Raw genomic sequence first — 16022 nt, forward strand, 5'->3', positions numbered from 1 at the left:
ACAGGTGGGAGCCACCAGGAGGGACATGGAATGGTTCTTTCCCTCTGAACACATTCCCAACCAGCTCTACCTGCCTTGATCCACACTTCTCCAGAACCAGAGGAGGTGGAGCCCCACAGAGGAGTCTTTATGTGCCTTGAAAGAAAAAATGTGCTGCAAGCCTGTTCATTCAACTCCAAACCAGTCTTAGTGCCATGCCTGGCACTGCAGGAGGGACACAGCCCTGCTCCATGACTTGCTTTCCAACTGCCACAAAAGAAAAAGCAGGAGTTATTTGCTTCTGCATCAGGCTGGAGGAAAGGAGCAGAAATGTTGGCAAAGGTGCAGCACAGTCTCCCCAGCAGGAATTTAAGTATCAGTGTGTCATCCTCCTTGTTGAAATGAAATTGCAGCTGTCACAAAAAGAAAGATGTGTAGATAAATCAAGAGGAATAAAAATAAATCAAGTCCTGATTGCAAGGCCACAGAGGGACTGCAGGAGGTACCAGCAATACCTGCAAATGAGGAAGAATGGTGAGATTGTCTCTAAATTGCCTCTCCAGACTGAAAAATAAGAGAGATCAATTATAAAAGCATTTCTGCAGTGGCTGTACAGTTTTTAGCCACCATTAACTTGCAGCATTTTCTGGAATTGGGGTTTGTTAAATGCCAGGCAAGGACACACCCAGATCATCCACAAGGAGAGGAGGGGCTCATTTGCTAATTGTGCATCGAGCAGGGGAGGTGAGCTGGGCATGGGGAGAGCTGCTGAAGGGCAACTGGAAAGAAGAAAAAAAAATGCTTTATAGGTGACACTAAAGAAGAAGAATGTTTCCAGCAGAGTCTGGGAAGGGGAGGACAGAGGTTTATGTGGAAATGAGTGAATTGCCTGTCTGCTGCCACAAAGCCTTTTACTCTTTGAGGTGTTTCATTTTACAATATATTGCTATAAAAATTTCAAAAGCCTCAGGGCTGCTGTCCCACACTCTGTTCCAGCTTATTTACCTACAGTCACTGCTTTCAACAACTCTCACTGACAAAATATACAAGTTCTCCCATCTTCCCAGTCCTTGTTCCACCTCACAGCCAGGCTCCTTGAGGCAGCTCTGGGGATTGTCTCCTCTGCTTGGAGTGCAGCCCTTCCACAGAGCCCCTCTGCACTGTGGGGCTTATTTAGAATCATGGAATCACAGAATGGGACCTTAAAGCTCATCCTGTTCCACCCCTGCCACGGGCAGAGACACCTTCCATGATCCCAGACTGTTCCAAGCCCATCCATCCTGGCCTGGGACATTTCCAGGAATGAGGCAGCCACAGCCTCTCTGGGCAACCTGTGCCAGGGCCCCACCACCCTCACAGGGAAGAATTTCCTCCTAATAGCCAAGCTAAACCTACTCCCTGTCAGTTTGAAGCCATTCTCCTTGTCCTGTCCCTCCAGGCCCTTGTAAAATGTCTCTCTCCATCTTTCTTGTAGGTTCTCTCCAGGGAGCAGAAGGCTACAATCAGATCACCCTGGAGGCTTCTCTTCTCCAGGCTGGACAATCCCACTTTTCTCAGCCTTTCCTCGAGGGAGAAGTGCTCCATCCCTCTGATCACCATGGTGGCCAGCCCAAAGCAGACACCTGCAAGATGAAACCCCCTCCTGGCAGTGTGAGGTGGCACCAGAAACACAACACAGAAACCTCTTGTGACACAGACTGGGGAGGCCAGGGCAGGGCCAAAGAGCAGGTGGGAGAGTCTGGTAACAAACCTAGCAACAAAACTCACCTCCCAGAGCCAGTGCAACCCCAGCAGCTTCCAAACCCCACCCCAGCACAGATGGACAAACCCTTAAGCATCCCCAGAGCTGTTCCCAGCACATTTAGCACTTTGGGAAACAGAGGTGCACACCTGTAAGGTTTATTTCAGATCACAGTATGAAAGAAAGTGACAGGATAATGCAAAATAATTGATTTTATTTAAAATAAAAAGCAAAACCACAATCATCAGAACAAGACAAATATCCCAGCTCTGCTGGATGGGTGATAAAAGCAGCTAAGGGCAGTGGCAGGGCTTGGAGCTGACAGTGGGACTGTCACACAAATGGGTAACACTTTCCTTTCCCCCTTTGCAACAGGGGTGCCAAAATGCTCCCAGTTACAATGTGTCCAGAGGCATTCCAGCCTGCATTCAGCCACCAGTCTCACTTCCCAGCCCACAATGGTGGGGACTCAGGGGGGAGAGTAGAGGTTAGCTATGAAAGAGGCTGCTGTCTTTCCTTGAAGCATTTGGAGAGGTTTGATGTAACTGAGAAGACAAACTGGAGCCAGCACACACGGCCTGAAAGGGGAGGAAGCTCTGCCAGAGGCTCCTCGGTGTCACCTGCTCCCACAGCACTTGTGCAGGAACAGGTGCTGGCACTGGTGCCTCTTGCCCACATTTGTGGTTCTGATGGAGTGTTGGATCACTTCCTCCTGAACTCTCCAGCCTGTGTCTGTCACCAGGCTCTAAAGCACAGGCAGAGCTCCCAAATCCCATCACCTTTCCTGGAGCAGGCAGGACTGTGACAATGACACCCAGCCTGAGGCTCTCTGCCATCCCTGGGGAAGAGAGCAGCCCCCAGAGAAGTGAGGCTGAGCTGTGCTGCTGCTCTGGGCCTCAAGGAAATGAGGGGTGCACAGGGTGCTGGACCAGCTGCATCCAGGGCCTCTAGAGTACAAAAGCAGCAGGGTTGGAACAAGAGCCAAGGATGTCCCAAAAAGCACAAGCCTGGAGAAATGAGAGCACAGAGCCCACTCTCCCCAGCCAGCTTCTCACAAGCACGGAGTGAGGCACAACCTAGCCTGGGAAGCACCAGCTCCCCCCATTCCTGTAAGGCCAGAGAAGCTGACTCCCTGATGAGAAAATTGCATCTAGTCCTATTTAAAACCAGATCCTGCTCTAGCAGGATCTCCTGTTTAGAGCAAGCCATGGAACTGCAACAGCTCAACCCTGGTGAAAACAGGAAGTTTTGTTCTGCTACAATTTATGTACCACACAGCAATTCTGGAAGGGCCACCACAGAACACCAGGTGGCCAAGAGTGTTGAACAACATCCCCAATGTTTTCTGCTACAAAAAGCTCCCACCAGGCTCAGAAGGCTCAAGTTGCTCAGGATGAATGGAACACTTTTTGTGGGTGGATGGCTTACACAGCAATTGCAGTTCAGCCTCACAACAGCCCTGTGAGGTAGGGATTTTCCTCACTGCTCAAAGACTCACCCAAGTGGCTCAAGGAAAAGCCAGAAGTGGAAGAAGTGGAGATCCCAGAATCCTGATTCCCAGGTAAGCCTGCACAGACTGTTTCACAGCAGGAATTGCCCTGTGGAGCAGTCAGGAGAGGGTTGCTGGTATCATGATGTCTGCAGGCTGCTGTAAACACGCTGCTTTTCTGTCAGGGGTGTCACACCAACACAGGCTTCACCTGGAATTGCTTTATTTCACACTATGGAAGAATGCTCTGCACACTGCATGTCCCCACTGTGCTTCCAGAGGCAGAGGTGTGGCTTTCCCAGCACAGCAATCAGGCTTTCACATCAGATTTTAGACTGTGCAAACCGAACCACATGTGCCAAATGCAGCTGCACCTCACTGAGGTGCTGCCCAGCCACCAGAGACAAAGGGACAGCTCTCCAAGGACTCCCCTCACTGTGACAGAGCTGAGCATTGTGAGCCTTCACCTCTGCAGGCCCCACATGATTCCAAAAGGCAGCAGCTGCAGACATCTCTGAGAGGACACACACAGACTGTGCAGGCTCCCAGGCTGTTCAGCCTTGGCCAGAAATGCCAGGAGTTGGAGAAGTTGGAGGATTTTTTAAGTGATCTTGTGGAAGAATCTGCAGTGGCTACAGAGCAAGTGTGCTTGCTTATGCCTGGCTATCTATTACAGGAAATTTGGGAGTCTGGACAGCTAAAAATGTATCAATAAACCCTCCCTCTCTCCATTTCCCCACCACCACACTGCTCTTACTGGCACAAAAGACTAAAAAACAGAGATCCCAAAAAACATATTTAGGATTCCTTTATACAGAAGGATATGGTCCAGGAGTGTTTAAATAAGGAACAGACAAGGTTAAAAATGGATCAGGGAGCCCAGATAAGCAACACTCCAGGTTCCACCAAACCAAACACGTTTAAGAAAGTCACAGTTGAGGCTTTAATCTCTCTTTAATTTGCTCTTTCATCAGTGCCTGGGCATTGCTGTGTGTTTATTACATACACAGCACTTCTGCTGTCAAGTTTCCTCTCCCAAAGAACAGCTCAAGTGAGTTCTATACCCACCTCCTAGGGCTCAGAAGAGCACCCACTGAAGCAGCCCATGGGAAATTCAGATTTCAGCCACACAGAGACACCACCAGCACAAGCCCCTGCTAATAAAACAAACCAGCAGCTCCAAAAGATCCCTTGGGGACGAGAGCTTTACCTGGCATAATACAAATGCATCTACACAGACTTAAACAACACATTGCATTTTTAAAAAGCATAAAACAACAACATGTCCCCCTCCTCAGTCCTTTAAAATTGGCACTGCAACTTTTAGAAAGGTCTGAATGTATGACCTCAAAGAAAAGCCATCTGGGGATGTGAACTGCACTGGCCTGAGTGAGCCCACAGCCCCAGAAGTGTTTGGTGTTCCAAGCCCAAAACATGTGATCCTGCCAGAATCAGACTTTGTCAGCAGCTGCCACGTGCTGAACACCACACCTGGAGGACTGGAAGTACTGGCAAATGCTTTTCCTGCCACAGTTTTTGCTGTGCAAGAAACTCCAGGATTCTCCTGCTCCACTGAGCTTCCCATCACAAGGTGCTAGTGCAGCTTTGTTACCTGTCACCCTGACAGAGTGGAAGCAGATGGGCTGCTGCTGGTTCAGGTGTTGCACCTCAGCTGTGTGCATGGAGCACGCAGATTCAGACCACAAAAGATGCTTCAGGTTGGTGGCCACCTCTGCTGAAGTTGCTTCAGTGCTTGGGGCATTCACACCACCTTCCCTTCCTTGGCTGAACAGGGATCTTCTTTTGGAAATAAGATGAAAAAGGCAGGTGTTTGCCCAGTGGAAGCAAGGCCAGGTGACATGGAAAAAATACAGAAATGCTGCTGCCACTGTAGGGAGAAAATTCATATGGCCAAAGTTCAACTGGAGATGAAACTGGCCAGAACCATGAGGGAAATAAAAAAGAGTTTTTTCAAATATATTAATGGCAAAAAGCAAATTAGGAATAACACTGGCCCATTCCAGGATGAGGATGGTCTCCTCACAAACAGAGACATGGACATGGCAGAGGTGTTTAATGTTTCTTTGCCTGTCTTCAGCACAGATGATGGACCAAGGGGGTCTCAGTGCCCTGAGCTGGAGAACTGTGAATGTCCAACTCCCAGTCGACCCCAAAGCAGCAGGATGCTGCTGCTCCACATGGATGCCTACAAATCCATGGGGCCTCATGGCATTCATCTGAGAATCCTCAAGATGCTGCTGATGTCATGGCAAAACCTCTCAATGATTTTTGAGCAGTTTTGGGAATCTGGAGGGTTTCCAGCTGACTGGAAGCTGGCAAATATCCTAGTTTTCAACATCAGGAGGACCCTGGAAACCACAGGCCTGTCAGTCTCACTTCAGTGCCAAATCACGGAAGAGATGACTCTGGGAAGTACTAAAAAACACCTAGAGGACAGTGCAGGCATCAGTCACAGCCAGCACAGCTTCACAAAGCTAAAGTCCTGCTTGTTGAATCTGATCTCCTTCTGTGACAGGGTGACCCAACTCACTGATGTAGGAAAGGCAGCAGATGTCACCTTTTGGACTTCAGCAGAACTTTGGATATGGTCTCTCCCAGTGACCTTCTGGACAAACTGTCCAGCCCACAGCTGGTTAACCGTGTTCCAAGATGGGCGAGCAACTGGCTCACAGGCTGGACACAAAGGGTGACCGTGACTAGGGTGACACCAGACTGGCACTGGGCACTGGTGGGGCTCTGCAGGGCTCCATCCTCATCCCTGTGCTCTTCAACATCCTCATGAATGACTTGGACACAGGACTGGAAGGAATACTGAGTTTGTCAAAAACACTAAACTGGGAGGAGCTGTCAACTCCCTCAAGGGTAGAGAGGCCTCAATGAATTAGAGATGGGCACTCACCAACCCTGTGGAGTTTAACACGGGCAAGGGCAGCATTCTGCACTGGGGTCCAGGCACTCCTGCCTGCTGGCAAGCTGGATCTGAGTCAGCAGGGCCCTGGAGCCCAGAGGGCAAACCATGTCCTCGGGGCATCAGGCCCAGCATCGCCAGCCAGGAAAGGGAGGGGATTGTCCTGGGGTGGCCTCACCTTCAGTGCTGGGGGTAGTTTTGGGAACCACAACATCTAACAGACATGAAGCCATTGGGAGCCCCAAAGGAGGCCATGAGGATGGTGAAGGGTCTGGAGGGGGAGCTGCATGAGGAGTGGCTGAGGTCACTTGGTCTGTTCAGCCTGGAGGAGACTGAGGTCAGACCTCATTTGGGTCATCAGCACCCTCACGAGGGACAGCAGAGGGGCAGGTACCAATCTCTTCACTCTTGTGACCAGTGACAGGACTCAAGGAAACAGCTGGAGCTGAGTGAGGGCAGGTTTAGGTTGGATATCACAACAATGTTTTTCACCCTGAGGGTGGTTAGACACTGGAACAGGCTCCCCAGGGCAATGGTGACAGCACTGAGCCTGTCTGAGTTCATGAAGTGTTTGGACAATGCTCTTGGGCACAGGGTGGGGTTCTTGGTTTCTGTGCAGGGCCAGGAGTTGAACTCAAGGATCCTGATGGGTTCTTTCCAGGTGCCCGTATTCCAGGATTTTGAGAGACACACACTTGGAAGTGCCAGCCCTGACAGCAATGTTCTCCTGCAGCAGGGTAAGATCCAAGGACTCATTTTCCACAGCTCAGTTCTTGCAGAAGCTCATATCCTCCTTGTTCTTCCCAAAATTCTGGTGTGAGATCCACTAGTCATTCCCATAGGCCAAAAGGGCTGGTGTTCCTTTCCTCAAGTGTACAGGACAACATGTAAACATATGACAGTGTCAAAGCAAGGCAGGTTTTTACATTTACCTGCTGGTTTTAAAAAGAGTTCTTTAAAAACTGACCGTTGCCTTCCTTGCCAGTTCTGTGACCCACAAAATACTTGGCATGTCCTTACCCACAGCTGGGTTGTAGTGCAGGGGTCAGAGGGGACAAAGCATTGCACAAAGGACACAGTTGGGGTGTTCCCCTACAGGTGATTCAGGAGCCAACCTTGGACAGCACAAAACGAAGATGTCTGGATCGAGGAAGAGTAACAAAAACTTAAGGAGTGTGAGAAACAGAAGCAGAAGGGAGTAGAACAGAGTGGCTGGCTGCTAACAGAGCTTCCACCAGCAGCTGCCTCTGGGTAGGTGGTGTTATCCCTCAGGGGTAGCTGCGGCCTCCACAAGATTCCCTAATCCTGTTAAAAAAAGGTACAACTGCCTTTAAGCATTCCCCTTGTATCAGAGCACAAGATCCCAGCATGCAGATTAATCTCAGGCTTATTCTTCCTCCAGCATTGTATGAGCAAGGTTAAGATTTCATGTTTGGAAGCATTTCTAGCAACTAAGCCATCACACAGCTGGAATAGAACGCCCACCCACCCTCACAGAGTGAAACAATCAACATATGGGAGGCAGAACAGAGAAACCCAAAAAGCAAATGTTCTAGGCAAGGTGCTAATTTTCAATATTTAGGGTATTCATTTCAAAATTTGAATGGCAAATAATTTAAAAGTGCATGGGTTTTTCAAAAAGACAGATCTGCATCGTGATCTGCATTTTTACAGCTTTCTTTTTAAACCAGGGTCTATATTAAAGGTTTGTTCTCTCCTGCTGCTCATTCCCTGCCTGAAGTCACACTGGCTGCCAAAATGGGATTTGACAATGTCATAACAAGCAAACTGTGGAACCTCCAGGGCAAAATAAGCAGTCAGTACAGTTCTCCCCAACCTTTAATGATGCTCTGTACTTGTAATTCAATTGTATTCAGTTATGAGCAACTGCTGGAAATAAGAGAGCAATCTACAGGAGCACACAGGCCTTCAGGCAGTCCCCACACTAGGCAGTCAGGCTGGAATCATGCTGGAATATGGACTTCCTCAGGTAAATTACTGCTGCACACCTTCTTTAGCAAGCCACACACTAAGCCACCACAGCACTTGCATCCATGCCAAACCTGGAGCATCCAAGAGCTCAAGAGCTGGCCAGCACTCTAATGCAGGCAGGCGGCCAATCCAGCAGCACTGGTTAACCAAGCTGCAAGGAATTTGCTTAAGAATTTTGGCAAGCCTCTGCTATATGAGAAAAATGCTTCATTTAGCAAAGAATGTTTAAGTTCTTCCCTGCAGTATGCTCCCAGATTCCCAGTGTTCCACTCTTTTTAACCTCCTCGCCTGTCTAGAGAATTGCTTTCCTCAGCAACTTTACCCTAAGCATATCTACCCTTGATTTTGCAATATTAATGTTGCCTCCTTCCACACTGACTGGAACTTGCTTGATATTGATGTATTTATTTATTTATTTATTTAAAATGTAAACACAGACATTTGGAATTTAGGATGAATTTTGTCTTTAACAGATAAAACAGTGAAACAAATTGAAATAGTCCAGGCAGCAGTAAGAGAAACCATACAACTACTTGAAGGTTTTCTGTTTGAACAAGACATTGAAATCTGAGTGCTGCCTGATCATTCTTCATCTTTAACTGTTCACTATTCATTTGTGCTCTCTGAAGAGCAGTTTAAACATCCCACCTCTCTCATTAAACAAAGACAGAATCAAATCCTTTCATCTATTAAAAGGGACAACTAAGAAAAGTAATAAGACTGTTTATTAAATAAAACCCCTGATTTTTAAAAAGAAAACATCAATAATCTTAGTTTTCTGTTAGAACAATTAAAATATTCATGGAGGGATGATACCACTGGTCAATTCCTGTAAGGAATCCCTTGCTCTCCATCCCTTTCTCCTAAGGAATTCCCTATCTGAAGTGTGCCAGCTTTCCCTTGTGCTGTCCTGTGCTTGTTTAAAACCAACAGCTGCCCTGGGTCACCTGGAGGAGCTGCGCTCTTTGCTCACGCAGTCGTCCTGGGAAGTCGTGTCCCCGTTCCCCATCATCCCGCACGTCCTCCGCTTCTTCCTGCGGTGCATCATCCCCTCTGTCTCAGAGCCAGAGTCACACTGCAGCATGGAAAGATGAAACCACAGTTCAGAGGAACCTCACAACTGTCTGTGCTGTGCAATTCACCACAAGTTCTTTGAGCTCAGCAACCCTGAGGTCAAAGGACGTGCTGTTTTAGGCTAGACACATTAAGGAAATTTTAAATTAAGTATTTAAAAGTCAGGAACAGAAACGGTTTTGGATTTCATCACAGGCTAAAGCTGACTTGAGGCAAGACAATGAACGTGTTCCTTTTGATCCCTAGAAGGACCTCCTCTTCCAAGAGAAGACTTTGGCTTCTGAAGGATTTAGGTGAGCACTCTGACCTGATAACTGACCTGTTTTGGATTTTTTAGCCTCTCACAATTTTTAGAAGATTCACTTTGCAGCTATTTTCCACAAGCTAAATGAGTGACAGATTTATATATAATATAGACACGGATCAAACAGATTGAATCCATTTAGCAATGTGAAGAGAGGCTTCAGCAAAGAGAACCTGCTAAGATCTCAGGCTCCTCCACCATGTAGATTGGTTTAGCTGCTTTTCATTAATTTATTCCATATGGTATGAATATAAGGATGAAGGCACATGATCAGGTATGGAAAAACAATGTAAATACAGAATATGGATAACCTACTGCAGTAAAAAGCATTACCTCTGAATCAGAGTCTGAGGAGCTGGAACTTGATGAACTGGAAGAATCACTAGAACTGTCAGAAGCAATACCAGTAGATTCCTGCAGGTCAACTGAATCGGCCAAGGCTGCCAATTCAGGATGCTCCTGCTTTAGGATCCTAAATACAGTTAAAATTTCAGGGTTAGCCTTCGAATTGTAACACTGCACATAAGTGAATATTTTTAGGTTTTGTTTTCAATGGAGAACATACAAAGAAAGTTACTGAATCTCTTACCTGTACCATTTCCTTGACAGTTTCGGTCTCCCTCTTACTGTCTTGTGCCACACCACTGGGAAGTTGGTACAGCTGGCAAAGTTTTGTGTGATGGCAATAGTTGTGTCAAGATTGAGGACTACGTGCCACCAGCCACCTAAAACACAACACCAGTGACCATTGGTGGCTGCATGGCAGAGAGCAAGTGCAAGAACAGCCAAGAACACCTTTCCCACAGTGCAGGTGGAACTGGACCTTATCTCCCAAACCCAGGTGAGTTTTCCAACCCATCATCTTTCCTGTCTTATTTCAGCTTTCACCCCAGTGCCTGACAGCTTCTTGTTACAGAAGGCAGCTCCATGCTCTGACCAAATTACCCAGCTCACACCCAGGACTGAAGATGTGACCTGACAGCACCACGCTGGCTGCTGACAGTTTATTTAACAGCAGCAGCCATTGTACTCCAGACTGCACAGAGACCTTTCTGTTCAGCTGAGAGCACTTTCCACGCTGATTTTGCAAGGTTCTTATGACTACAGACTAACCTTTCATCTAAACATAGATGCAAAATTGTTTTTCCACACGGGATAAAAATAGTGGAGTTCTTACAACCCACTTAGAGGCTCAGAAAAGACTGAGGGAACAGTTTAATGGAACCCGACAGCTACAAACTCTTAACAGAAGGTACACTCAGGAGTCACTAATAAGTGCCAAGACAATCACAAGGCACCCCTCACACACCAAGTCAGCTGGATGTTAGACACAAGCAATGTGGACAGAAACTATGGGCTGTGCTGCACATAAATGATGCAAGATTCAGAGGTTAGAATCTGGTACTGAACTCACCTCACCCCCACTTACAATGGGCACACAGTGTGCAGCCACTCAGAGGGAAGGGCATCTTTAGCAAAGCTTTATTTAGCTTTTGATTTCAAATGCAAAATGAAGCATAACCACAGAGAGGTGGGTGGAAGGTGTCAGTGCCTTTAAGTAGTTCATTTCCCACAGCTAAGAAAAATTCACATGCAAAATTCAGCCATGAATTTGCTCCAGCATGTATAAACTCAAACATTTTTGCCTAAGAGTTCCTGGGGCTCAAACACCTCTATTATTTTACGCCCTGACAGCTTTCTATTACTGCAATTTAGTTGAGACTACATTCCTGTGCTGCTGTAATTTAAATCCCACTTGTTTTGCCATCTCTATTACATGCAATCCTATGCCACAGGTCACACACGTTTTGTGACATTCAGGAGTAACTGAGCTCTTGTTTTGTAAGAAATGGACCATCTAAGAAAGCTGAAATGTTCCCTTCATTTCTATGACACAGAAATGTTACAAATATGCTTTTTTTCTCCCAGATTACCCTCCTGGAGAGATTTGCACATACCTGGCACAAAGACTGTCTCTCCTGGTTTCTGTAAGACTTCCAGGGGTTTGAACTCGGGGGGCCAGGTGGGGAGCTGTGTGCGAGGATAGATGACATTGAACCAGGTGATGGCCTCGTCCTGCTGGTTGCCCCCCTCCTCCCGTGTCACTTTGATCAGCTCTCTGGGGGTGCTGGTTGGGAACAGGCACCAACGCTTATGTCCCTGGACTAAGGCATTCCATGCACTGGTTCCCAAGGGATCAATGTGAATTCCTGTTCCAGAACGAGGTGGGCCCATCACAAACCATCTGCATGGAGGAGAAAAGTGCTTTAGTCATAGAGCACATTCAGCTAGAAATTAAAGTAACTACAGTTCCTTCATTGACATTATTGATTTTGTTAAGTTCACACTGCAGCAAAAGGATATAACAGGAGTTTAACCTCAAATCCTATATGAATTGGGACAGGAATGACTGTGGGATAAGTAAGTGAGAATGACTTTTTATATGTCATAGCTGTATTTTGTTTTAAATAGTTCTTCAATAAAATAATTATTTCAAAGTTTATGAGCGTGATTAAGTCCCAACTGCTTGTGTTGGGATTCTTCCCAGGCAGGGGGATTCTCCTATGGTTTTCTAGAATTTGCTGCACAAACAGATCAGAACTGCAGAACAATGAGGAACAAAAGGCAACAACAAGGAACAGAGCAAGTTACACAACCCCGGCCTCTCTCTTCCCCTTCTGTTCATTCACAAGAGGCTTTTCATTCCAACACTTAACTACATGGAGCTTATTCTCCAGTGACCATTCAGGATTTGAGGCTTATATTCCCACTGCCCATTTACAAGGTTTATTTCTCCCAGTGGAGAACTTTATCTACTGTACATGTTTAACTGCAGCAGCACCTTCAACTGCTCATTTCCCCTGGAACAGAGCAGTAAGACCAACCACACCAGAAAAAGCAGTGTGAGGTGATTTCATACCAGGCACCAAGAGGAAAAAATGACAATAATTGTTTAACTCGCAGCAGAGAGTGCAGATACTAAAGCACCAACACAATCCCTTCATGGTGTAGTGACAGGAGGGTGATGCCCAGCAAGAGGAATGCAAAGGTTCAGAAAATACAGCGAGTTCTCCATCTCCCCTTTCCAGTACCAGCGTAAATCAAACTGGTTTTGAAGGACCATTTGTCAGCATCAGTTGTAGGACTGTAAAGTTTGATTGTCAAGATGATTTCTTCCTGCTTCACAAAGGAGCTGTAAATAAGCAGGTGTTTGTCATTTCTATTGCAAATTCCCTCTTTAGATTCATATTATGCTTAGAAAGCTGATTAAACTACAGGTAGAACAGTCAAGGCTTTTGTTAAGAAATCAGAAATTATACACATAAAGGTCTGTCTGAAGGCACAGACAGATGCACTGCTCAACACCTTTTTCTGACAATAACCTGAAACTACACACACAGGTTTTAAACCCCTTATTTAGCAACACTGTCATTTACCAGCACCTTCCTCCAAACATTTAACTTACAATGAACAAAACACAGTTTGACCCAAGACATCAAATTAACCATTAAAAACTTCACAACTCCTAAACTCAATCTGAAAGCAAACCCCAGCCACCTTCCACAAATTAAAATAGCTGCTTCAGTAAATGGCTTCCAGAAATTACTATCTTTATTTTAAAGAGGAACAATGCCAATAAAAATGTGCTAAACAGCACCAATTGTTCTTTTAAGGTCTACACACTATCACACACCCCTCAACCCAGAGATCAACCTGTAGAGGTCGTATCCTCCTCATATGATTAGCAGCACTTCTTGTCAGATTTTCAATTATGCTCTGAAAGTACTGTACACTCATTTCTGTACCTAGATGAACCCTCTAACTCCAGGAGACATTACTGTGCTCTCGTGCATCCCTCAGCTCTCAAAAAAGCCTGAAAAATACCAACATTTTCCAGAACAAAATACAAGAAGTTGGATACCAAGACCAAGAGCAAGGAGCTCAGCATGTGCCAGTAGGTGGGGAGGGTCTGGGGGACACACTCAGCAAAATAAATGAATCACAACCAGATTCTCTCATTCACCTCTAACTTGGGTAAATGATCTCTAGGTCATTAAGTGTATTCAGTTTCTACTACCCCAGTGTGGTTTTGTGTTTGACCACAGCATTGTATGTTCTTAGAAGAGAATTATGAAAAGCACTGTAAAAACACCTCCTTCAGTGATCTCAAATGGAATCAGGTTCTTGCTTCACTCCTGCAAAAGCACAACTGGACTATAGACACATGAGAGACTGCAGAGGAAAGTGCCATTACTGATGGGCTCTTGCTCAATTTTATTTAAATAAACCACATCACAGCCTCATGGCACTCAAAGAGCAACAGGCATTGTCTGACAATTATAATGTCACTGTAAAGACTTTAATTACTTGGGAGGGTTCAATTTAAGCTCACAGAGTTATGAAGTGTCATAGTAACATAGATAAAAATGGCTTTTTATCTAAAGCCCAAATACAAGGTTGCTGCATTTGAATTTATGAATGCAATGTCATTTCACCCTCTTTCAAGCTGAAGCAAAAATAAAGAGTTGAAAAGACTACATAGATGGGAAATATTGTTCTCTCTCAAAACCATCCAAAGGGGAGCTAAGAACTGGTGCCCATATTAGATCCTAATCTAGCTTAAAATCTTTACCTTAAAAGGAGTGACTCATAATTAAACAAAATTCCACACTGTACATAAGCCACTGGTGCAAAACCCAGGAGCTGTTCCTGAGGTATTTAAAATTTGAACACTAGAATGCACACACAGCAAAAACTGATCTTTACAGCTCTCAGTAACTATGTAATTTTTGAAAAAATCTAAGAAGTGATGTAAACTGACTTAAACAGAATCAAAATAAAAAACCCTACACCATAAGCCTGTAGCAGCACTGGTGGCAAAAGGAGAAATTATGATATAAATAATTTAGATTTTAAAAAATTGTTATAAATAAAAATCTGCCCTTCTCTCCTGCAGGATTACAGTTGTACACTCATTTCAGAAATGATGTAAAAATATCCCTTTTTTATGTGAGACAATCCCAGGTATTTAGGAACAAGCAATGAGTTTAAAACACCCAGTTTTGTCTTGCTGTCACCCTACCTGTAGGGTGGCCTTCGTTTCTCCCCTGCATACTGAAAGAGATCATCAGTGAAGAATTTGGGGACCTTGTAGTCCTCCAGGAGTTTCCTTCGCTTGGGATGCTCTCCATAGCTGCTGTCAAAGATGTACAGGGGGCTGTCATCACGCGTGGTTTCCATGTACTCGATGTAATACTTCATCTTCATCTTCACAGAGTAACCATCATTGTCCTCCCCACATTTGAACTTCTGGTTCCTGTACTTGCGTTTCAGCCGCTCCAGCGTCCACTTCTCCTGGGCAGACCAGCCCACCTGAGCGTTCAGCAGCACCACGGGCTTGTAAGGCTTTTCATAACGCTCAACAAACTCCTCCACTGTTAACTGGAGTGCATCTGCCCTCTCCACGTTATCCTGTGAAACCAAGGGAGTAAAGCAGGACAGATATTAGGACAGACTAAAGTCCTAGGGCTGCGCTTGCTTGTGGGGGTGCTGCACACATATCCTTTGCTCCACACAGCACGCGGCTGTGGAGCTGCCTCTGTGTTATTTTAAGCTCCCCGAGGCTGCAGCCCCATTTCTCCTGGCCCGCTCCCTGCACACATCAGTGACACCCGCTGCCTGAAGCCTTTGGCACAGCTCCGCACCCAGGCAGCTCCCGGGGCGGGGAGGCCACCCTGCCCTTTCGGCTGACACATCCTGCTGCGTTTCACTCCCTCGGGACACCGGGAAGCGCTCCTGGGAGTTGTGTGTGTGCCCGTTCCATCCCGGCGGGCCCTGACCTTCCCACACGCCTCGCCACGTGGAGGGAAGAAAGTCCCGTCCCTCACCGAACCTCTCCCAGCCGCCAGCTCTGAGGCAACCCCAGCCTCGGGAAAGGGCCCCTTCCCGCTTCCCATCAGCCGTCCCGCAGCTCCCCCTTCACCTCAGGCCTTCCCAACCCCTCAGTCGCCCTCTCCATCCCCGTCCCCTCAGGGCTCCCCTACCCCCAGTCTGCCCCCACCCCAATTCCCCCAGCCCCCTCCGTTCCCCTCAGGTCTCTTCTCTTTCCCGCAGGACTCGCTCAGTTGCGCCCCTCTCCATTCGCAATTTCCCCTCCTCCATTCCCCATTCCCACCCTTTCAATCCTCATCCCTCTCTTTCCCCTGCGCCCGACGCACCTTGCAGGCGGTGGGGCTGAGGGGGAAGGTCTCGCAGTAGTTGTGACGGGTCCAGTCCAGCGAGTCCTTCAGCTCGGGCCGGGCGCTGCGCTTCGCCTCACGGATCCGCTTCTTGCTCTTGTGGTTCATGGCGGCGGCGCTGGGGGCCGTCACCGCCCGCGGCCCCCGGCCCGACCCTGATGCCGACCCCGATCCCGGCCCCGCTCCGGCCGCACCTTCCAGAAATTTCACCCCGTGCCGCCGCTGTCGCCGCGGCCCCGCCCCCGACGCACTCCCATTGGCCGGCTGCGCCTCGG

The 16022-nt window shown here is 47.1% G+C and overlaps 1 protein-coding gene across 1 annotated transcript; it reads right to left on the minus strand.

Annotated features, from left to right (window-relative positions):
• Positions 1-2005: 2005 nt before the first annotated feature.
• On the minus strand, positions 2006-15971 carry JMJD6 (jumonji domain containing 6, arginine demethylase and lysine hydroxylase). Its single transcript, XM_084218628.1, has 7 exons — positions 15727-15971; positions 14592-14980; positions 11467-11753; positions 10098-10233; positions 9842-9980; positions 9078-9205; positions 2006-7443 (listed from the first exon to the last, which is right to left on the minus strand). The coding sequence occupies exons 1-7, from the start codon at positions 15853-15855 to the stop codon at positions 7407-7409; spliced, it is 1245 nt and encodes a 414-aa protein (XP_084074754.1). The 5' UTR covers positions 15856-15971; the 3' UTR covers positions 2006-7406.
• Between the last annotated feature and the right edge of the window lie 51 nt (positions 15972-16022).

Source organism: Fringilla coelebs (genome assembly GCF_963513975.1).
Source record: "Fringilla coelebs genome assembly, chromosome: 19".
Taxonomy (NCBI): domain Eukaryota; kingdom Metazoa; phylum Chordata; class Aves; order Passeriformes; family Fringillidae; genus Fringilla; species Fringilla coelebs.

Coding starts and splice junctions, on each gene's coding strand:
- JMJD6 (XM_084218628.1), bottom strand. CDS start 15,855: ATGAACCACAAGAGCAAGAAGCGGATCCGTGAGGCGAAGCGCAGCGCC. Junction 14,981..15,726: donor TCAGCCCCACCGCCTGCAAG/GTGCGTCGGGCG, acceptor TTGGTTTCACAG/GATAACGTGGAGAGGGCAGA. Junction 7,444..9,077: donor AAAGAGCGCAGCTCCTCCAG/GTGACCCAGGGC, acceptor TTTTTTTAACAG/GATTAGGGAATCTTGTGGAG.